Raw genomic sequence first — 21,924 nt, 5'->3', positions numbered from 1 at the left:
ACTTCAAAACCCAGTATGGGAAAAGAAGCATTAAGAACACATGGTTGATGGTACTAAGTCCAAAAATGGAAACAAAAATTGAAATCCAAGCACTGGCTTGAGGAAAAAAAAGAGAGTAATAAGCCAAGATCATTAAACTACGCTGAGTTTGAATTCTATCACATAAGATTTAATCTGCTTCACTCATTCTTCATGTTCATGTCTATGTCAAAAAATAGAAAAAGCACATTTATTATCACTTATCATCCACATGCTTCCCATGCCATTTTCACGGGACAGCCATTGATAGCAACCCTCTTTACTTTCAGGGCAGAAATGTGTACCTTGGAGTTAAAATCATAATTTCTCTCTCTCTCTCTCTCTCTCTCTCTCTCTCTCTCTCTCTCTCTACAGCTAACAGAAAAAAGTTTATCATGTTGGTTGAGCTCCCACAAGGGCCACAACTAAAAATTACACATTGCATGCACTAGAAAACTCACTATACAGCTTTGCCTTTTATAATGGCATCAATAGGTTTATAGATCTTACAGTCAAAGCTATCAGCTGCCTTTTCCCCCTTCACACCTACATAATTTATAGCTGCATTATCTTCCTTTTCAGTGCAAAAAAGAACCCAGCTCTGCTTTCTATATTCTTTTCCACATTCTCATAATTCTGTACAAAAGCTAGCTAGTCAGACACCCATGCCTTTTTTGTGTTATTGCTGCTGCTTGTGTGAGCAAGTACACTTTGCATGCTTATCAGTAAGTGTCTGAACAATTTAAAACAAAAAATGAATGAATGAATGAGAAGGTTATAGTTTCACGGTAAGATAAAAAATTTGGGGGATATACTGGATATTCATGTACTTTGGTAATATACCTCGACTTCTTGCTGAAGATCTTTAATATACTCAACAGCTAAATCTAACATGTCTGCAGTGTTTGTTTGCTGCAAAAAGAAAGAGACGAATATCTAAGTCTCCACAAAGTAACGTACAAGGAAAAAAAATGCAAGAAAGACCCTACCTTGTCCATGTTAGGAACAAGATCTTGTAGCTTCCTCATCCTTTCGCTAATTCGGGTTCTTCTAACCTGAAAATTTGACAAGGAAATGAACATGTAAAGGCATTTTTAGCATCATCCTTTTAAAATGAAGAGAATTGTACTAATTTATTAATGGGATTGTAACATTCATGATCCAACAAGTGCATCCAATGGCCTAAAATGAAAATATGATGGGACTAAAACATTACCCTCTCAGCAATGCTTCGTGGGTGGGTGGCACAGCCGCGCTTAGCTCGAATCTTACAAGGTACTGAGTCTTGGAACTGCAAAAACTTTTCAATGGCAGCCATCTCTGATGAAGTTTTAGGCAAGCTCAAGTGATGAGCCAAAGGGGGAGGGCAATTTCCAGCCTCCACATTCTGATGGACAACAAAAAAATTTTATAAGATAAGAAGATTACAGAAACCAAGCACAATGTATCAAATATTATGCTACCTGAGTTTCAGACACGTTTATATTGGAAAATGACTTTACATCATCATCATCTCTAAGTCTTTTTAGACCAGTGATATTATCCGAGATCATAGCAGAGTCATCCCAAGAACCAAGGGGAAAACCTGTCACATAATTGCTACTTCGGCCCTCACCAAAACATCCACTCTCTGGATTGTTTGCTACTACCATGTTTTTGTCCTCAATTTCATCAATTGGACTCATTAGTCCCGATGAAGAAGGCGGCCCTGATGAGTAATTCTTTAACCTGCTTGCAGAAGAAAAAGATGCTTCTTCATTAGTGCTATTACCAGCTCCGAAATTTCCCACGCCTCTCATTGCAGCATAGCCTGCCAATTGCTAAGAATTGTTTAGCATCACTCCGAATTTCTAAGAGTTACTAATCAAACCAGAAATGATACACAAAAAAAAAAAAAAAAAAAAAAAAAAACATAATGATTCTCAAAAATTTGAATAATAATATTTCACACAAGTCCATTTCACTTCGGTAATTATATATATATATATATATATATTAAAAGCTTTAACCCTATATGAAAAAAAAAAAAAAATAAAAAACACCCCTGTAGGCAGAAAATGTTGAAATTGTCTGTTAGTGTCTGAAATAATTCACAAATATGGTCCAACATACGCAACAGGGATGGTATGGTCATTGTACATAAAAAGAAAAAAAGAAGGTTAAAATTATGTTCATATGAATCACCTAGTCCGTTCATATGGTAGCTGACGTGTAAATAATCCATCCAATTCTCTCTTAAACCCATGGCTATCCAGAAAAAATATTCATCTGTGAAAGGACATTTTGGTGAAAGTGATGCATAAACGTAAATTACTAAAATCTGAGAAACTTATATTAGATTTCTGTCGTCTGTGACACTTTCTCATTGCTGCTGAACTCATAGAACAACAACATAGCTAAATAATAATATAAAAAGGCATATGGTTCTTGTAGCTTTCACTTTCTCTGCCTTCACTCAATGCCACCAAGCACCAACCCCACTAGTTTTTTCACTCCTAGAGAGAAGGAGGTTTCACAAAAAGGGTACAGAGAGTAAGTAGAGAGAGAGATGGAGAGATTGGCTTCTGTTGTTGTTCTGTTTTTCTTTTATTTGTTCTGTGTGATTGTATATTTTTTTTCCTAAATTTCAGTGCTTTCTTTTGTTATCAGATTTTACTTCTTTAGCTGATTGGTTCTGATTCAAGAATAGCCAACTGGGTCATCAGATTTGATGGTTGTAGGCGTTTCTACGAAAGATTTGTAGTGAATTTGTTCAGATTGGACTGCATGTTTTCCTCTGTTTCTGAGACTACTTTAATAGCAGAGTTCTTATTCTAAATGGATAGTTTATTTTTTTGGTTTGGTATTTTGTGTTAGATCCACACGAGGCAGCTTAACTTGTTGGGGTTAAGTGCTTTGTTTCTTTATAAAGCTTCCCAGAAATTCTTTCTAGGAGAAAAGGAAACAGAGCTTGGAACTCTGCTTTAGTAAAGCTCTGCTTTCTTTTGTGGTTACTCAAAAAGGGAATCAAGGAAATCGTGAAAAAGTAAGTAAATTTCTACAAAATTGAAGCTTTTTGGAAGAGATTTGAAGAGGAAAAGAGAAGCAATGGAGTCAGATCTTCAACAACATCGCACCAAAACCAGATGAACTCTGGCTTGACTAGGTACAGGTCTGCACCAAGTTCATATTTTGCAAACATCATTGACAGAGAATTCTGTGAGGAATTTTTCAACAGGCCTTCAAGCCCCGAAACAGAGCGAATATTAACTCGGTTTATCGCTGGTAGTGGTGGTGGTGGTAATGGAGGCACAGAAGTTACTAATACATCAGAAGTGGCGGCCACAGAAGCTAGTAGCCAGCAAACACAGTTTATGGCTTCAATGAATAATGAAGCAGCAGGGGTTCTTCAGCAGCAGCAAAGCAATTATGGTTCTGCTTCTCAGAATTTTTACCAAGGTCCTCCACGGCCACCTTTACCGAATTCGAGTGTGGAAGGGTCTTATTCAATGGGGTTGGATCGATTGCCTCAGATGAAGACCGGTGGTGGTAATAATTCAAGTCTTATTCGACATAGCAGCTCGCCAGCCGGATTATTCGCCAACATCAATGTTGGAGAGGGTATGTACCTATTGTATTTTCCTACTTGTTATCTTTGGTTCTTGGAAATAATTAGAGGAAAGAATGGAAAGTACTTACTTGAAAATATTTTGAACTATTTGCTTAGTGAAATGTTGAATTTTGAACTGATTCTCAAAGTTCCTGATGAATTAATTGATTTTAGAGTTAATTACAAATTAAAGGTATTTAATTTAGTCNTATTATATATATAATATATATATATAAAAGCTTTAACCCTATATGAAAAAAAAATAAAAATAAAAAACACCCCTGTAGGCAGAAAATGTTGAAATTGTCTGTTAGTGTCTGAAATAATTCACAAATATGGTCCAACATACGCAACAGGGATGGTATGGTCATTGTACATAAAAAGAAAAAAAGAAGGTTAAAATTATGTTCATATGAATCACCTAGTCCGTTCATATGGTAGCTGACGTGTAAATAATCCATCCAATTCTCTCTTAAACCCATGGCTATCCAGAAAAAATATTCATCTGTGAAAGGACATTTTGGTGAAAGTGATGCATAAACGTAAATTACTAAAATCTGAGAAACTTATATTAGATTTCTGTCGTCTGTGACACTTTCTCATTGCTGCTGAACTCATAGAACAACAACATAGCTAAATAATAAATAAAAAAGGCATATGGTTCTTGTAGCTTTCACTTTCTCTGCCTTCACTCAATGCCACCAAGCACCAACCCCACTAGTTTTTTCACTCCTAGAGAGAAGGAGGTTTCACAAAAAGGGTACAGAGAGTAAGTAGAGAGAGAGATGGAGAGATTGGCTTCTGTTGTTGTTCTGTTTTTCTTTTATTTGTTCTGTGTGATTGTATATTTTTTTTCCTAAATTTCAGTGCTTTCTTTTGTTATCAGATTTTACTTCTTTAGCTGATTGGTTCTGATTCAAGAATAGCCAACTGGGTCATCAGATTTGATGGTTGTAGGCGTTTCTACGAAAGATTTGTAGTGAATTTGTTCAGATTGGACTGCATGTTTTCCTCTGTTTCTGAGACTACTTTAATAGCAGAGTTCTTATTCTAAATGGATAGTTTATTTTTTTGGTTTGGTATTTTGTGTTAGATCCACACGAGGCAGCTTAACTTGTTGGGGTTAAGTGCTTTGTTTCTTTATAAAGCTTCCCAGAAATTCTTTCTAGGAGAAAAGGAAACAGAGCTTGGAACTCTGCTTTAGTAAAGCTCTGCTTTCTTTTGTGGTTACTCAAAAAGGGAATCAAGGAAATCGTGAAAAAGTAAGTAAATTTCTACAAAATTGAAGCTTTTTGGAAGAGATTTGAAGAGGAAAAGAGAAGCAATGGAGTCAGATCTTCAACAACATCGCCACCAAAACCAGATGAACTCTGGCTTGACTAGGTACAGGTCTGCACCAAGTTCATATTTTGCAAACATCATTGACAGAGAATTCTGTGAGGAATTTTTCAACAGGCCTTCAAGCCCCGAAACAGAGCGAATATTAACTCGGTTTATCGCTGGTAGTGGTGGTGGTGGTAATGGAGGCACAGAAGTTACTAATACATCAGAAGTGGCGGCCACAGAAGCTAGTAGCCAGCAAACACAGTTTATGGCTTCAATGAATAATGAAGCAGCAGGGGTTCTTCAGCAGCAGCAAAGCAATTATGGTTCTGCTTCTCAGAATTTTTACCAAGGTCCTCCACGGCCACCTTTACCGAATTCGAGTGTGGAAGGGTCTTATTCAATGGGGTTGGATCGATTGCCTCAGATGAAGACCGGTGGTGGTAATAATTCAAGTCTTATTCGACATAGCAGCTCGCCAGCCGGATTATTCGCCAACATCAATGTTGGAGAGGGTATGTACCTATTGTATTTTCCTACTTGTTATCTTTGGTTCTTGGAAATAATTAGAGGAAAGAATGGAAAGTACTTACTTGAAAATATTTTGAACTATTTGCTTAGTGAAATGTTGAATTTTGAACTGATTCTCAAAGTTCCTGATGAATTAATTGATTTTAGAGTTATTTACAAATTAAAGGTATTTAATTTAGTCTCATTGAACTATGTCTTAAGAGGGGAGGGGATTTTGTATAGTAGATGAAGTTGCTTAAGCTATGATCTAAGATGTAAAAATGGGGAAATTTGAGTTCTTGAATTGTAAAATAAATTGCATAAAATTTATGCTCCTAGGCTCCTAGCCCTTTTTTTTTTTTTTTGGATTTCTACTTTTTAGTGGGTACATTGGTTATTGTCAATTTGGCCCCAAGACTATCTGCACAATATATTGTAAAAGTGCCTCAGTGATAAAAAGTAATGTAAAAAGATTTTAAGCCAAAAAAAGAAAAAAAAAGTAGTTATTCTTGTCTTGTAGATGAGATTATTTTCTTATAAAAAAAATGAGATTATTTTTATTTGTTTCTTTTACTTTAAAAAATAAGTTGGTTAAAAAATATAGAGAATTATAAAAAATTTACATAAGTCAAATAACTAGGAAAATAAACTCATCGAAAAATTTACATTCTTTTAGGGGCTACTTGGGTGTGTTTAGGGTTTTTAGCGCTTGGTAATAATAATGAAGAATTCTTTTGGGGGCTAATTTGTTTTTTTATTGAAATTAAATTCTAAAATAGAAAAAAGATATATTAAATACTTCGTTGTGTTTTTTTTATTATTATTATAATATCTTGTGGAATTATACGTGTGGGGGGAAAAACTCAGAGCTACTTAATAGGCCCAAGACACCTTGTTAAGGACTATTATATTTCCGAGGAGTAATAAGTGGTTGGGGCGGCCCATCTAAAGCAGGAAGCCCAGAAGTAAAAGGGGAGTACCATCCGAAGAGGTCATCACTGGTCCGAAGACGTCTTACTCCTCGGACACAAACAACCTTGATCAAACAAACGTGCGGAAGGTCCAAATAATCTTCCTAACAATCCCAATGATAATGATAGGTCTTGGGTGAATCCGGAGATGATCAGAACTAAAAAATATCTAAAGGAAAAGCTGCTACCACCGCATTTAATGCACTGCAACAGCTTTTTTAGTCGCATTTATGTGGAGAAGACCCCTGAACAGTGTAACCTCAGCTACCGCCACTTACAAAGAACTAAAGTAGACACATGACGTGACATGCACTTGAGTAGATACGCAGATGAAGAACAAGTGGACGATGGAGATCATAGGAGAGGACGCTATATAAAGAATAAGGGTCCCTGATAATAGAGGACGGAGGAGAGAGAGAGAAAGAGAGGGAAAATCTTTACTGTAACTCTGAATATTGTAATCACTGTTCACTTAATAAAATATCTCTTCGAACATTCATTCATGGAGTTATTCCAGCATTAGTTCATGTTATCATCACTGCAAGTAACCTAGCCAACCATTGTGTACTTCATAACCAGCCTAACTCTTTCGTTCACTCTCTACAAATTTATTGTCTTGAGTTCGCTGGGCCTTCAACCCATATCTTTTGGGCTTGGGCTACGAAAACCGACCCTACAATACGCCAATAACATAAATACACTGTTAAATTAAAATATACTAAAAGAAATGATTAATTTTATACAGACTTTATTTAAGTACCAAAATCTTCATTTAAATCCATACTATACTCCCCCTCCAAAAAATCCATACTATACTTGTTGTACCTACATTTATTTGCTTTCTTTTTTCTTTTTTCTTTTTTTTTCCTTTTAATGGCTGATTTTAAAATTTTCTTAAAACAGAAAACCAATAAAATTTATATATATATATATATATATATATTCATTTTCATATATTAATATTAATAACTATGATTACAAGCCTAAAAGCAACACGGTATGATTGCATTATAAAGTAATATCCATATTTTATTTTCTCTTTCCCCCAATGAAGCTTCAAATTTCTCTAAAAACACAGGAAGAGATATCATTAATTTTCTTATAAAATATATATTATAAGCTAAGATTTGGGAATGTTTGATCAAACTTGCAATATGAATGGACATAAGTAGTGGTGCCCTTCTTGCGATATACATGGACCCTGAAATTACAATATAATATGAACACCTTTGGCTTTAAGCAAAATCAAGTAATCAAACAAATGTACAAAACTATATGTTGTGGGATAAAGTGGACCTTCAACACCCTTCCTCTCCACCAAACACTCCCAAAAAAAATTTAGCAAAAAAAAAAAAAAAAAACTCCCAAAAAAATAAAATAAAAACCTCCATCACTTATGGAGAGAGATCAAAAATAATATTTTTTATTAGATTTCTAACTTTAGAGTGAATTATTTTTTGCTCCAATGCCCAAGTACCATATATATATATATATATGTTGGGAATTTCATTTTGTACAAAGAGAAAAAAATATAATTTTTTTGCTACATAGTGGGGGGACCTTTAGTGCTGGTGGAGTTCTATACTTTATACACACCTTTGCATTTATACTTTTGGGGCCTTGAATAACGAAGTTAAACACCCTTGAAGTAAAGGACAAAACTATCCCGTTCTTAATCATAATATTATTAATTTTTGCAATGTTAAGGCAGATTTGCTTTGTCCTTACAATTATTAATTTATGTTTAATGCATATAAAAAGGAAAAGCCCATACCTTCCCTGCCAACAAAGCTTTGTTTTAGTGCTTATTGCATTCTTTTAATTATTATTATTATTATTATTATTATTATTTACATAAAAATATTAAATGTGTGGTAGATTCACATATTTTGAAAAATATGTGATTGTTTTCACCAAAAAAAGAAAAAGAAAAAAGAAAAATATATGATTGTAAAATAAGTTGTGATGTAGACTAAACAAGCCAACTCAGGAGCAGACGTTTGTCTTGTGCATTTTATTTTATTAATTAGTACATATTAACAGTACACAGATGATTATGAATTTTTTATACAAAAGTCATGGTACTCATATGACTAGTCCTTTACTCTGTTACCTTTATGCGTTGTCAACAAATTTGAGGGTGTCTTTGTTTTATTGGTATACCGGACAAACCTCAGCCTCTCACTCCCTACTCCCTAGTCAGGAGACTCGAGAGGTTCCTACTTTCTTGTTCCTACCATCATACATATATATTACACGATGGTAGAAATTCAAGGGGGGGGGGGGGGGGGGGAAATAAGTAATTGTATCAATGGGTCTAAAATATTAAAGGCGTAAAAATTTACACAATATAGTATAAAAACACACATATTAGACCATCTAAAACTTTGTAAATATCCAAACTTTGTATCTTATAATTTGGCTCTTTTTTTTTTTTTTTCTCTCTCTCTTCTCCCTATGGAATGAACTCAGACTTCTTCTCTTCTCCCTCATCTTTTTTTTCCTCTATTATATAATAACACACCCACAAGAACAAACCAACATAGAGACACATGAACACACCCATGTGGATAAACCAACAAATAGATAGTATTGTTGTGAAATTGACACACCAACACGTACAAACAAGCGTTGGTGGCTTGTGGATCGGTTGATCAGTGCTAATGGCTTATGGATTGGCGCCTTGGCGGCGAAGACATTGTTTGTGGATTGGTTGATCAATGCTAATGGCTTATGGATAAGTGCCGAAGATGTCGTTTGTGGGTCAATGGAAGTGGATTGGTGGATCAGTGCTTGTAATAAGAAAGAAAATCTGTCCATGAGAGAGAGAGAGAGAGAGAGAGAGAGATTAAAGAGATAGAAAATAAAAAAGACAGAGATAAGGACAAAAAATAAAAAGAAAAAATAATAATAATAATAATAAATGAATAAAAATAAGTGTATAATAGATAGTTTGATGTGGGTGTTTTGTAAAAGTGATTGTGTAAAATAGAAAAAGTATATTCTTATACTAAAATAGACATGAAATTTTACACATATTAATGCTAATGCTCAATCCTTACAATGTGTGTGTGTATATATTAAATTTTATAATTTGATAGTTGATTTGAATTTTGAACATTTTTGTTAAAAATACTAAAACTTGAGTTACAAAGCTATTTACACTTCCATTACAATTTACAACTTTGTTAGAAATGCTTGATAAATAGTCTAGACTAGACTAAAACCACGCTTCCATTTAAAAAAAAAAAAAAAAAAAACCCACTCAACTAGCAACCCAAATGGTTGCATAGTAGGTTCCCTACCACATAAAACTTTATTTTTTTAATTTAATATTTTTCATGGATAGCAAAGATGATCTTAGAAGCAACCAATCATATGAATACCATTCTTGGTGGGGTTGTCCAAGCTACAAGGATAGGATGCTTATGGGCCCAAGGACGTCCCTGGCCATAAATTTTGTATGATCAAATGATAAGAAGAAGAAGAAGAAGAAAAAAAAAAAGGGATGGTGAAAGGTATTGTACAAAATTAACTTCAAGAACATTACTATTAATTTTTTTTCCTTCTCCTAAAGAAAAAGGTCTAAATGTTGACACATTAATTAAACAAAAGTATATTAATTTTTTTAGCACAGTTGATTGAATTTAAGTCAGCAATTCACGTTTTGTTTAATTGTTTTCCATAACTTTTCCAAAGCTTGACATGCAAAACTTAGAGAATGTGTAAGGACACAAAAATTCACTTGACTAATGTGGGTAATTATTAATGATAGATAAAAAAAATGATGCTCGGTAGTTAGTTCAAATAACAACCAATAAAAATTTATTAACTCAACCACTGCGGAAAGTTATGTGAGATTTTTTGTGCCGTGTTGCTTCACAAATCACAATTTGATTAGCTAGATGACAATATGGCCATGGCTTTAAAAGTGAAAGATGAAAAAAAGATTCAAAGTAGCTTAAATGAAAGGGGTACTCAAATCAAGGTACTTTTTCCCAAAAATCTTTTACTTTAAGCTTTCGTAAAAGTTATTTTTTTTTTAGCTTAAGGTGCTAATGCACGTGTCATTACATTTAAGTATCAATTAAGTTGACCGTTTATAAAAAGTTAAATAATTGTCAGAGATCAACATAGCCAATTCGAATCTCTAAATGTGATTATAACCTTAATTAAAAACTTTGTTTTAGATCTTGGTCATATTAATCAAATCACTAAATGACAACCCCATTGAGTGAAGGTTAAGCACTTCTAAAAATAAATTAAATAAAAATTAGAGAGATAATGTTGTATATTCAAAGGGAACCATCTCGATGATGTGAAAAGTTTTAGTGCTTTTTATTCTTGTGTTGCCACTTATTGACATATGAGGAATTTAGGGCCCATTTGGGATTTGGGTATCTAATTTAAATGGTGTCATTGTCTTAAAAGTTTTTCTTTTTCTAATTTTTGGAATTAATTTAGTCACAGCAATCACTTTATTAGGTAAAACCGAGTTTTCGCAATATGTTGCAACAAAAGTAATCAGCAGGACATAAATCTAATCTAAGGATTAATCAAATTTGGTGGGTTCAGTAACTAACTAGGGACCTTTCATGACGAAATAATAATAATAATTATTATTTTTGTTTCACATAGAGATTAAATTATATTACAAACCGTCAAACCGATGATATCTTATATAAGAGAGGTTGTTGTTTCCAAATTTTGAAAGGACATAGGTGTTGTCTACTAAAATTTCAATACCTAATACGATAAATTCTTTTGTGTAATTAATGCAGATTTTGCTCGGGTAGCTAGATAATGAGGAAGTATATCCTATTTTGGGTGTATACTTCCTCCCACTTATAGTTGGGTGGGTCCCATAGTTGGTGGGTCTCACCAGCTATGAGTGAGAGGATACATGCACCTGAAACATGATGTATTTTCTCCTAGATAACACACAATATTCAGCTACTTTATGTTTTTGTTTTTGTTTTTGTTTTTTGCAATATTCAGATACTTAATTATCTAGTGTTATAGAAGATGTTTTGTTACTTTTGTTACGAAGTTATCGTATAGTGTTCTTAGGAAGTTATTAGTGTTAAATAAGAACCGAGAACATTATATGATTAAACATATCAAATTAGAATATTGGATTTTTATACTTGTTCACTTATTGATCAGTGGTTTGAGTGATAGTATGTGGAATTATCCATTGTTGGCCCTTTTTTTTTTTCATTCAAGGGGAAAAAAAAAGGATATTAGAAACATCAAATATTAAAATAAAAGCCAAACGGTCCAAGGCGTATCCAAAATAACAAATGATTCAAAATGATAGCATCCCATTCTTGCATACAAATCTGCAAGTTTGTTAGAGGTAAGAAACTAAGAATACTGTAATTCAACGCATATTTGTAGTCATTGACAATTAGATTCAAAGTAGTGTTAGCTAATTATAACTCATATCTCCAAACTATGACGAGCCACTATTTTTAACGGTTTATTTAATTTATGTAGTAAATTTCGTATTCCAATTTTCAATCACCTACTTTTTCTTATTTTTCGTTCTTACTAATTGTTGATGTCCCTTTTTGACAAAAAAGCTCAATAACAAAAGAAGCTCAACAATATAAAAAAGATGGAAAAATAGAATAGTAAAATAAAGATCATTGGGTCAAAATGGCAGGAATAATGGTCAACAGGCCTACTAATATAATAAGTGGCTTGAGAGAAAGCAAACGAGTTGAGGAAGCCCCAAAGAATGAAGTAGTAAGCCCATGAGAATTGTAAGAAATGGAAAGAAAGCAAAAATGGGCCGGGGATACCTTTCGTTCTTACTAATTGTTGATACCCATTTTTGACAAAAATGCCCAACGGCAGAAGAAGCCCAACAATATGAAAAAGTTGGAAAAAGAGAATAATAAAATAAAGACCATTGGGTCAAAATGATAGGAATAATGGGTCAACAGACCCGCTAAAATAATAAGTGGCCCGAGAGAAAGCAAACGGGCGGAGGAAACCCCAAAGAATAAAGTAGTAAGCCCATGGAAATTGTAAGAAATGGAAAGAAAGCAAAAATTGGTTGAGAAAGCCCAAAGAAGGGGATTAGTAAATGGGGTTAGCTCAAAGGCCAATAAGCCTAAAGGTAAGAATGTGGTAATTGGACCAGAAAAGCCCAAAGGATTTAACAAAAGCCCATGGAAATGAAAGAGATAGGAAATGATGGAATGAGCCAAGGATGTCCAAAGAACGAAATGGGTTGAGTAAGCCCAAGGTACGAAATGAATTGGCCAGCATGAATGTTGGGCAATAAAAACCAAAAGAAGGAATAAGGTAAGAAATTGACATGGCAGGTGCTTCAGCCCATAAGCCTAGAGGCAACAACAAGGCAAAAAGATAAGTGACATCATAGTAAGAGTAGTACAGTGACATGACAGGAACACCAGTCAGCTCATGGACATAGGATGAAAAGGGAAATGAGCCAAGTTAAAGAAGAGAAAGCCCATATCTAAGCAATGCACAGCTCGAAGAAAAGATGGGATGTAAAGAATGAAGGCCCAAAGACTCATTTACGCCGTAAGAGTTAAACGAGCACCAAAGTGTGCAGTAGGATTAGACAAACCTGGAGGCAATTATAAATGCGTGAGAGCCAGAAAAGTAATGGACTCATATGGAAGTGAAGCATGCACACAAGACTCAGGAACCACCTACCTGTACCTAGCCAATATAAGGGAGGTGGGCTAGGGTTTAGAGGTATGAGAGAGTGTGGTTTAGCAGTGGGGAGAAAGGGGAGCCTATTTTAGGTTCCCACTTAAACTCTTTTGGGGGAAATGTCCTGCTGGAATGACATCTCATCTAAAAGAGGTAAACATGAGTTAGAATCATTAGATGCATGCTATAGAGGTTGGTAAAGGAAAAGTTTAACCCTTATTCAGATGAGAGTGTCAAAGGAAGTAAGAGACAAAACAAAACCACTTTTGTTTGGGGATGAGGCGTGGTATAGCCAACACAGTATAGTGGTGGTGGCTAGGTAGCCGGTAGACCAGTGGGCATTCTTGAAAAGACATCCACAACAAGCCAAAAGCGGTTGAGGGGTAAAAATGGCAAATCTTATCACGGCAAACAGTATAAAAGTTCATAGACATGCACAGTGGGAAAATGGGGGGAGGAAAAGGAAGAGAAAAACCGTAAACAAGAGATATAGAAAAACAGTGAGAAAGAAAGAAAATAGAGCAAACAAAGAAAGAAAGAAGGAATACAAAAAGCCCAAAGTAAGGGAAAAATACATTTTTTTCCGGCTGGAAGATAAGATTTTGGCTACCAATTAGTAAAAAATAATTTTATAGAGATTTAAAGCTTGAATCTTATCTATACCAAAAAGCTGATATTATAATGAAAATTTTATTCGTATCAGTCCCAAAAAAATGCATTACAGTAATTTTCTTACAAGCCAGTGAAGGCCAGTTGCTGTTGCTGTTGCTGTTGTTGTTGTTGTCACAAGAACCTTATCCAGAAGATTCTTCCTATCTCCTAAAATTTTGCATATAAGATCTGACAACGATGTCCTATTAATGAAATAAACTTAAACTTTTATTACAATCACAAAAATGGCCAACAATGAAACTACTATCCAGAAAAACAAATAGTGACATATATTGAAAGATAGGAAATGATTTATAATGATCCTAGTTAGATTATGTTAGATTATGCACAAGATCTGGCAACTGGCTTGAGTGGGTGGCAATGGCAATTTGGCACAAAAGATTATAAGAACACTTGAATTTTTTTTTCTTGATTGACCAAGCTTTGATCATGATTTAATTTTCCTGTAGCTAGTAAATATTATTTGGATTAGGCATGTGGTGTACATGTGCTAGAGATCTCTCAAAGGACCCAGAATTGAGAGTTGAGACTCCCAAAAGATAGGTAGAGTTTAATAATTTAGTCATTCCCAACTAACACCTAATTAAAAAAGCTTTAGGATTTTGATTTTTGAGAGCTTTTGAATTTTAAATTAGATGTCACTGCAATAACAGCTTTGCATAGCTTAAGAGTCAAAACATTTTCCCATGTTTTGTCTTGATTTCAAATGATTCTGTTCTCAAAGCTCAATGACTCACTTCATATCTTTTGTTTCTTTTGCCGACCATAGTTTCAAATTTTCGCATGCACATAAAAAAGTCAATTAGATTCCAGACAATTTGCCCAAAATCAAACGGAAATTTCTTTTTTAATAAAAAAATTTGAGAGGTAAAACTGATCAATGATTAATTTACTTATACTATTCTATACTTCTAAAACCATAAACATGAATCTCAAAACCATGACCGCTCTTGTAGACAGTGACATGCCTATTTGTCACCACCACCAGTCCACCACCGTACCTTCGGTGTGGACAGGGCAACCACCATGATAGGTTCATATCTATACTACAAACTCCATGTACTCCCTTTCACACTGCCACAAAACCCAAGTCTCAATTATATGTTCAATAATTCCGTGTCACTCAAAATTTGTATGTTTATGGTAGATAATAAATAATAAAAGTGATTTGAATGCTCGGATGTAAAGACATAAATACGGATACATGTACGATAAGACAATACGAGCAATTTTTAAAAATTATAACATGATACGACAAATAGGACACTGTTACGAAATGGATACTACACAGGTATGGCACTCCAATGAAAGTGTCCATGCATCCTAGTTTGCAAGTGATGTCAGTGATACCAATGAGATCAAATAAAAACTAGTGATAACTTATCAACTTAACTGTTGTGAAAACTATTGTATTTGTACCATTAATCTTATATGTTATTGTTAGTCAAAAGCAAATTTGAAGGGGTAAAAAGTAAAAACCAAATTGAGCTCTCACAATTGCACGAGTACTTTGCTTTTTCTCTCTCTGGGAATGAATCCCATTAAAGTCGTATTTAGACAGGTAACCTAAGGAGTGGTAACTTTAAAGGAGATAGCTGATAAGCATACATTTCCAATTACACTTACAGATTAATAACATAGGCATGGGGTAGCTCTCAAGGTATAATGGTTCTTTCTTCTTTTTCTTTTTCTTCTTCATCTTTTTAGTGCAAGGCAAACCATTAAAATAAAATTCCATTTTCAATCTCAGTTGTTTAAGTAGCCAAGATTTATTAGCATTAGGTTGATGTATTAGATTACCACAATGAACTAATTTTTGGAAGCCCCCATGTAGTTCCAAAACTTCCAATTACATACACAATTGAACAAAATGTTATTATTTGAGTGTATAGGTTGATGTTGCTTATAAATAATAATAAAATGGTCAAAGGAAAATGTTATTATTTTAGTGTATAGGTGGTATCTAGGGGAGTCAAGAACAGGACTTGTAAATTGACTGTATGCAGAGAAATCCCATGTTGAGACAGATTATCGTTTTGGGGACTATGCATGTGCAGTGGCAGCAGTCCTTTCGGCGTGCCATTTAACAAGGACCATTAGCTATGTGTTGTGTCTCTTAATCATGGTTTAATTAGTTGAACCTTAAATCACGCTCGGTTGTGTCTTTCTTTTCTTTTTTTCCTGGGTATGAATCAAGAGATACCTTATTAATTTAGTTAGTTTGGGACCTATATTCTGTGACCAACTTGAGAAAAATTGGGGAAGAGAAGATTCATGAAAATGCCTTATTTATAGTTTCTATGGCATGTAGTGCTTGGTTTCTCTAACATGAAAAGTTTTGTTTATTAAAAAAAAATGATGGTCTAAAACTTGGGTTCAATGACTTGTTAAGTTTTAATCTAGTAAAGCTTACCAAATTGGGATGGAGACCAGTGGTTGGATCACAATGTTTTCAAATTGTCATGTTTTATGAAGGCAAAGATGGGATGTGATGAATTGTGATCCATATTGGGCTTGGAGAAGTAAAATTGAAGGCAGGAAAATTTTGGAAAATGGAGTTCATTGACAACATACCTTCAAGTCCGATTACTCAAGCACAATTATTTAGTACTTTTAAAGTACAACAACATGATACTCCCTCTTACAGGAATAGTGAATTCTACTATGATTGTAATTAGTGAGACCCAGTATTCATGTGTGTGAAAAGATTATCACGTCACTATATTTCGGAAATATTGAATAATTACTCACCACACAATGGTCTGAACCTTAAACATGCTATGTTGTCTCTTTCTCTCAATTTTTGATGAATTGTTTGACATCTTATGTATCCAGCTTCGATGAATCTGTGGGAGCTGTCGTGAGAGGTCTTATTTAAGTTACTTTGGGGCCATGTTCTGTGACCAACTTGAGGAAAGTAGGGAAGAGATTCATGAAAGGCCTTACTTGAAGTTTCTATGATTTAGATTTGGGAGACCATTTTGAGGAACTCCTGGAGCAACTTCGTAATTTCATATGGAATTTAGTTTTTGGTTTCTCTAGGCATCATTTTTTGAAGGAGATCAAGCTAACAGGAAAGTTTTGTTTATTAAACAAATGATGATTAAAAGCTTCCAGCTTCTTTCCTTTTTTTGTTCTTCCCTTGTTACCCTTGCCCTTCAAAATGCACATATTTTCTCGTTGCAATTTATTTGTTATCCTAAGTAATTTTTTCTATACTTTTATGGCATGAATGAAATCCAGTATAAAAAATAAGTGACTGAACTGATTAAGCAATATCTCAATGTTGACTCCAAATGCCATGTGTGTTTTGCTGCAGGTGAGACTGTGAACCATTTCTTCTTGCGTTGCAGCTTAGCTAAGAGCCTAAGAGTTGTTTGGTTTGGCTCTGCAAATCTTGTTTCATTCTCAATTGTGCAGCTTGTGCTTGTTAGCGCTTTGGGGTCTATTTGGAATCACAGGAACAAAGTCCTCTATGAGCTCGAGTAGCATCCAACAACTAGTGTTGTTTTGTTTCTTAGCCTGTCTTTAATTTGCAGATAATAGTCAGCTAAAATGGCAGATGAACAGACCAGGAGTCAAACTAATTCTTCCTCAGCCTACTCCTTTTTAAACTAAACCGGGATGGCAAGTTCTCATCACTGTTGAAGGAGTTTGTAGAAGGTCAAAGGTGATGAAATGGAGTTAAGCTTCGTTTCTGCAGAGCCATTGTCCTTATGAGTAGTAGGAGCTGCAACAGACTTGTAATGCAAGAAAGTCTTGGGAAGTTGTGGCCGATATGGATGATATCAAATTGATGTAAAGGAAGATTTTGTTGTCTTCCACAATGTTAAGAAAAAGGTGTTAGTGTCAGCAGCTCTGAATAGTTCGTGTCCATTTACTCTAATCACCAACACAACTCGACAATTTTGCATGATTAAAGTCCCCCTACTCCAATCTCGCAAAAGCAAATTCAGTGATGCCAGGTCTAACAGATAATTTCTTTTAATAAAAGATGAATCCCAACCTTTAACAAGAAACAGAATGTAAGCATTTGAAACCGGAACTAACCATTTACAGGCAACAAAATTCATTTATCATAATAAAAGCTGATCTTACACTACTAGTTTTTAGGTGAGTAGGACGGCATCACCTTACTGCACAACAGACTCTTCATTCGTATGCATGAGTTAGCAACTATAAAATGTTACAAGTAAATCTGTTACGGTCCTTGAGTAGCCACTGTGTACATAATTATACAAAAAAAGTTATAAGTCAAGCTATCGAGGGAGACGATTCTCATGCAAATTTGTTGAAGCTACATTATGGAACTGTGTTGACGCAACATTGTGAAACATTGTTGGCACCAAATTATGTAACTGCGTTGGCACCACATTATGAAACTGATTGTGTAACTGTGCAGGCCTCATGTCAGACATTTCCTGCACAAGTATAACATCAAAAATATTATAGAAATGCATTCCCTTAATGAGCCTAACCAAGCTATACAGCTCAACACCTCATAAGAACACTCCAGTAGTCACAACAATTGAGTAGTTTGTGGTGACCTGGAGGTCTAACTGTTTCCAAAACTACGAAATCTCAACAAAGTACAACTTGAAGCTAATGATTTTAAATTTTAATTTTGCATTTAAATACTGACATGTAACCAGTGTAATCAATGCTCTTGACCATATAAAAAATGTCATACCTAGTACACAAAATTCTCACTTTTGCGAGGTTTACGAGAGTTTATTGATAGGCAACCTTTGTTTTACATATATAAATCAATAATTTGGGGTGGGGGAATTTAAACTCTGAATGTCACCAAGATGTGCCAGTTAAGCTACAAGACTCTTGACTATTGGTTGGTGGTTTTATCCCCATTCTATTTGTTAAAGACCATATACAAAAGCTAAACCCAAGGGTTGTAAAAGTTGAGGTCACATCAAACTCGGTCCATTTATCAAGGATCATGAAAGTTGCACCTTTTTTTATTGGTACTTACCATTACCCTATATGCAACCATCCACTCTTTTCTTTACTTCAACTTACCAGAGAGAGGGAGAACATTTAGGCCCATAGACAAAGTAGCACTGCTACAAAGGGAGCAAGGATGATGATTATAAGTACCGGAGTTGCTTTCTAGTACATGATAGTCCACAAATTAGGTGCTGTTTTACAAGCGTAGAAGTAACAAATCTTCACAAGTCATTGCCACCAGATTCTGCGCGCGCGTGTGCACGCGCATGTGAATGTGTGTGTGAAGTAAAGAATTTCCAAAAGGTGAATCCAACTCACCGGAAAATAATTTTGATAGAGAATTGAGTTAATTTAAATTGAAAAGGAAATTACTTTCTTTTTTTCTTATATGCTAAATAAGTGTAATGTTGCAAGCACACATACCATTTGGAGAAATCCATCTTGTATGCCAACATTCACAGCTTCTGGCTGGGGTACCTGTTAATATAGACATGAAGCAAACATCAGTATGAAACACATTTAAAAAGTTAACATGTCAACCATTAAATTCACTAACCTTTCCTTTATTACTCGAACTATTTTCATTACTTGCCACTTCCTTCCCAGCCCCAGCTCTCCTAGGAGCCTTGTTTCCATTGGTCACTTTAGGATCAAGAACAATCTCATTAGATGAATTACCGAACTGATTCACTTCGACAGCACAAATAGCAGGAGTTGTTGAGGTCATATTTCTTGTGTCGTTCTCTACAGGGTTATTCACAATTGCACATTGCTTCAAAGCTTCTTTTATCGCACAGAGTGCAATATTGTAACTCTCAGGAGACAGTGAACCCTCTTCACCCAATATTATGGCTCGTCGACACAAATCATTAAATCGACGGACCTTAGACTGCACCTCATCCAATCTTTCACCAATGCTATGCCTGCTCTTAGCAGCATTAGTCCATCGCTGCAATATATATTTAGATGGGATGTTGAACACACCAGACATTTGGAGAACAACAATGGCATGTCTGCAGAGATAACCTTTATATTCAAATGAGCGGCATGAACAATATATATCCAATTTTGATTCATTCCATTCCACTGCATAATTCTGATTATCTTCAAAATCTTTAACAGTATATATTGTTATCGTCTCATCTTCATTTTCTTTCTTCAGATGACAAGCAGCTGCTCCCAAAACCTCTACTTGGAATTTCTTGAAAATTTCATGTGTGTACACTAGTGACATCTGTTTTTCAAATGGAGATGGAGACTTCAACTCAGGCGTTTCATGCCATGCATCAAAATTTGCTTTGGCTTCCTCTTCATACCTATCTTCAAGAATTTCCCTGTATCGTTTCATAAAATCTATCAACGAAGTCTCCCCTTGGATATATTTGTCAAACACAGAGTTTAAGCTCTCTGAGCGTAAAGGTGTAGACAGCCCAGCAAAAGATAAATCTTTCATAAAAGTAGGCACCCAATGTGTGCGATCCTCATACAAGGATTGAACCCATTCAAGTTCTCTAAGATTAAATCTGTTGATCAATTTCCACCATCTCCTTTCAAATTGTTCCTCTGTCCATGACTTATAGATACATTTATTAAATTTTGCCAAAAAAGTATCATACCACATGCTCAAAAATTCAAGCTGTCTAGGGATCTTTTCCAATACATGCCACAGACAATAACAATGATGTGTGGCTGGAAAGATTGCTGCAACAGCTGCTTTTATGGCATTGTTTTGGTCAGAGAGTATTACTCTTGGAGCTCGTTCCCCCATCGCTATTAACCATGTTTGCATTAACCAAACAAAAGTAAAATGTGTCTCATCTGCAATCAATGCACAGCCAAGCAATGTGGGTTGAATATGATGGTTAACTCCAATAAAAAACACCAATGGAATTTTATACTTGTTTGTGAAATATGTGGTGTCAAAAGAAACCACATCACCAAAGGTAGTATAATCTTCCACGCCTTTGGCATCCACCCAAAACACATTTCTTAGTCGATGCTCTTCATTCAAATCGACTGCATAGAAGAACCTTGGATTCTCTTCCTGCATCTGCATAAAATGTTCAAGTAGTATTTGAGCATCCCCAGGTTCTAAAACCAAACTCCGTCCCTTATCAAGCTGATTTCTCATATAACTCTCTAAGCAATCAACATTCTGATAGGCACTGAACAACTTGGATACTGCTGCTAAATTTTTCCGTCTTCGTACTCGGACATCATTCTTAAGTGGATCAGCATTTCTGTGACTTCGAAAGAAATGTGCCTGTGCAGGCAAAAGTTCATGATTATGCTCCTTCACAAAACTATATATATACCACTTTCCATTTTGTCTTCTTTTTACATGCATGCTTGCTTTACAACCAATTTTTGGAGAAGGTCGTGGATTAATGGCATCATCAGATTGCTGCTTATTTCCATATCTTATGCACGAAAATTTTGCATCAATAAATTCCCTTGATGCCCTAGACCGACGACTGCTTAATTTGGCAGTGCCAAATCCCACAGACTTAGCATATTCTTTGTAAAATGTATACGCATCTTCATGCGAATCAAATTCCATGTCACCACGAGGCTCTACAATTGCATTATCCATGATGACATTAGAATCCATGATTGTTGTGGGAATATTCAGATCCACCTTGCACTTCAACTTCAAAATTGCTCAGAATTTATCTAAAGTAATTCATATGATGTCCCATAAATATTGTACAGAATCTCCTCCCATGGGGAGAGTATAAATTTCCATCTCACTGATAACATTACCAAAGCACCTGCAACAAAGGGACATATATTTTGCCATCAGAATCAAGACAAACTCATTTACAGTTTTTTTAGGCATATTATTTATCCAATAAACTGATTCTAAAATACATTACATTAATGCAGCAATTGAATGCACAGAATTGGAATTGATTTGGAATTCTTATCATGTGGAATTACAGCTCAATGACTGAAAATTTTACAACATTATAACTCCATTGTATAAATCAATCCTGGAATCATATGTGTTTGTTTCTACATGCTATATCTTCTATTAACATGCTCACACATGCACAATTGGCACTGCTTTTCATACCATGCTGGTTTAAAATGCCTCCAAGACCTTCACATATCAGGTTCCGAGGTACCCATCACTTTACTTATTCTGTCCCCCCCCCCCCCCCCCCCCCCCCCCCCCCCCTCCCT

At 35.1% G+C, this 21,924-nt stretch overlaps 4 protein-coding genes and 1 long non-coding RNA gene across 6 annotated transcripts; 3 read left to right on the top strand and 2 right to left on the bottom strand.

Annotated features, from left to right (window-relative positions):
• Nucleotides 1–205: 205 nt before the first annotated feature.
• On the bottom strand, nt 206–1,857 carry LOC112028062 (transcription factor bHLH130). Of its 2 annotated transcripts, none has more exons than XM_024060717.2 (5): nt 1,482–1,857; nt 1,235–1,405; nt 1,008–1,073; nt 862–930; nt 206–751 (listed from the first exon to the last, which is right to left on the bottom strand). In XM_024060717.2, exons 1-5 carry the CDS (start codon nt 1,815–1,817, stop codon nt 698–700), a joined length of 696 nt encoding a protein of 231 aa, XP_023916485.2. In that variant the 5' UTR covers nt 1,818–1,857; the 3' UTR covers nt 206–697. The 2 variants fall into 2 exon arrangements, with proteins under 2 accessions (XP_023916485.2, XP_023916486.2); XM_024060718.2 differs by having other exon boundaries at nt 1,521–1,857.
• A 394-nt stretch (nt 1,858–2,251) lies between these two features.
• Nucleotides 2,252–2,928, top strand: LOC136062508 (uncharacterized). The gene is made up of 2 exons (XR_010624225.1): nt 2,252–2,550; nt 2,668–2,928. It is a non-coding gene; the product is annotated as an uncharacterized LOC136062508 (long non-coding RNA).
• A 215-nt stretch (nt 2,929–3,143) lies between these two features.
• Nucleotides 3,144–4,522, top strand: LOC136062712 (transcription factor bHLH122-like). Its single transcript, XM_065762142.1, has 2 exons — nt 3,144–3,618; nt 4,494–4,522. The coding sequence occupies exons 1-2, from the start codon at nt 3,144–3,146 to the stop codon at nt 4,520–4,522; spliced, it is 504 nt and encodes a 167-aa protein (XP_065618214.1).
• LOC136062506 (transcription factor bHLH122-like) lies at nt 4,179–5,735 on the top strand. The gene is made up of 2 exons (XM_065761601.1): nt 4,179–4,376; nt 4,494–5,735. The coding sequence occupies exon 2, from the start codon at nt 4,932–4,934 to the stop codon at nt 5,688–5,690; it is 759 nt and encodes a 252-aa protein (XP_065617673.1). The 5' UTR covers nt 4,179–4,376; nt 4,494–4,931; the 3' UTR covers nt 5,691–5,735.
• Nucleotides 5,736–17,828: 12,093 nt separating this feature from the next.
• Nucleotides 17,829–21,505, bottom strand: LOC112028055 (protein FAR1-RELATED SEQUENCE 4). The gene is made up of 3 exons (XM_065761595.1): nt 19,295–21,505; nt 19,162–19,215; nt 17,829–18,197 (listed from the first exon to the last, which is right to left on the bottom strand). The coding sequence occupies exons 1-3, from the start codon at nt 21,347–21,349 to the stop codon at nt 18,036–18,038; spliced, it is 2,271 nt and encodes a 756-aa protein (XP_065617667.1). The 5' UTR covers nt 21,350–21,505; the 3' UTR covers nt 17,829–18,035.
• Nucleotides 21,506–21,924: the final 419 nt, after the last annotated feature.

Source organism: Quercus suber, unplaced genomic scaffold, assembly GCF_002906115.3.
Source record: "Quercus suber isolate HL8 unplaced genomic scaffold, Cork oak 2.0 scaffold_19, whole genome shotgun sequence".
In the NCBI taxonomy this organism is placed as follows: Eukaryota; Viridiplantae; Streptophyta; class Magnoliopsida; order Fagales; family Fagaceae; genus Quercus; species Quercus suber.
Note: the sequence above shows the minus strand (reverse complement) of the source record. Positions and strands in the feature narration are given on the sequence as shown.

What these genes read in the sequence shown, in the direction of transcription:
- LOC112028062 (XM_024060717.2), bottom strand. Translation starts at nt 1,817, where the DNA reads ATGAGAGGCGTGGGAAATTTCGGAGCTGGTAATAGCACTAATGAAGAA. An exon ending in TAAACGTGTCTGAAACTCAG is followed by an intron (nt 1,406 to 1,481) that starts GTAGCATAATAT and finishes GTTGTCCATCAG; the next exon opens with AATGTGGAGGCTGGAAATTG. An exon ending in CACGAAGCATTGCTGAGAGG is followed by an intron (nt 1,074 to 1,234) that starts GTAATGTTTTAG and finishes TCAAATTTTCAG; the next exon opens with GTTAGAAGAACCCGAATTAG.
- LOC136062712 (XM_065762142.1), top strand. Translation starts at nt 3,144, where the DNA reads ATGAACTCTGGCTTGACTAGGTACAGGTCTGCACCAAGTTCATATTTT. An exon ending in CAACATCAATGTTGGAGAGG is followed by an intron (nt 3,619 to 4,493) that starts GTATGTACCTAT and finishes TTTTGTTATCAG; the next exon opens with ATTTTACTTCTTTAGCTGAT.
- LOC136062506 (XM_065761601.1), top strand. Translation starts at nt 4,932, where the DNA reads ATGGAGTCAGATCTTCAACAACATCGCCACCAAAACCAGATGAACTCT.
- LOC112028055 (XM_065761595.1), bottom strand. Translation starts at nt 21,349, where the DNA reads ATGGATTCTAATGTCATCATGGATAATGCAATTGTAGAGCCTCGTGGT. An exon ending in GTTCGAGTAATAAAGGAAAG is followed by an intron (nt 19,216 to 19,294) that starts GTTAGTGAATTT and finishes CTATATTAACAG; the next exon opens with GTACCCCAGCCAGAAGCTGT. An exon ending in AAGATGGATTTCTCCAAATG is followed by an intron (nt 18,198 to 19,161) that starts GTATGTGTGCTT and finishes ATACTTGTGCAG; the next exon opens with GAAATGTCTGACATGAGGCC.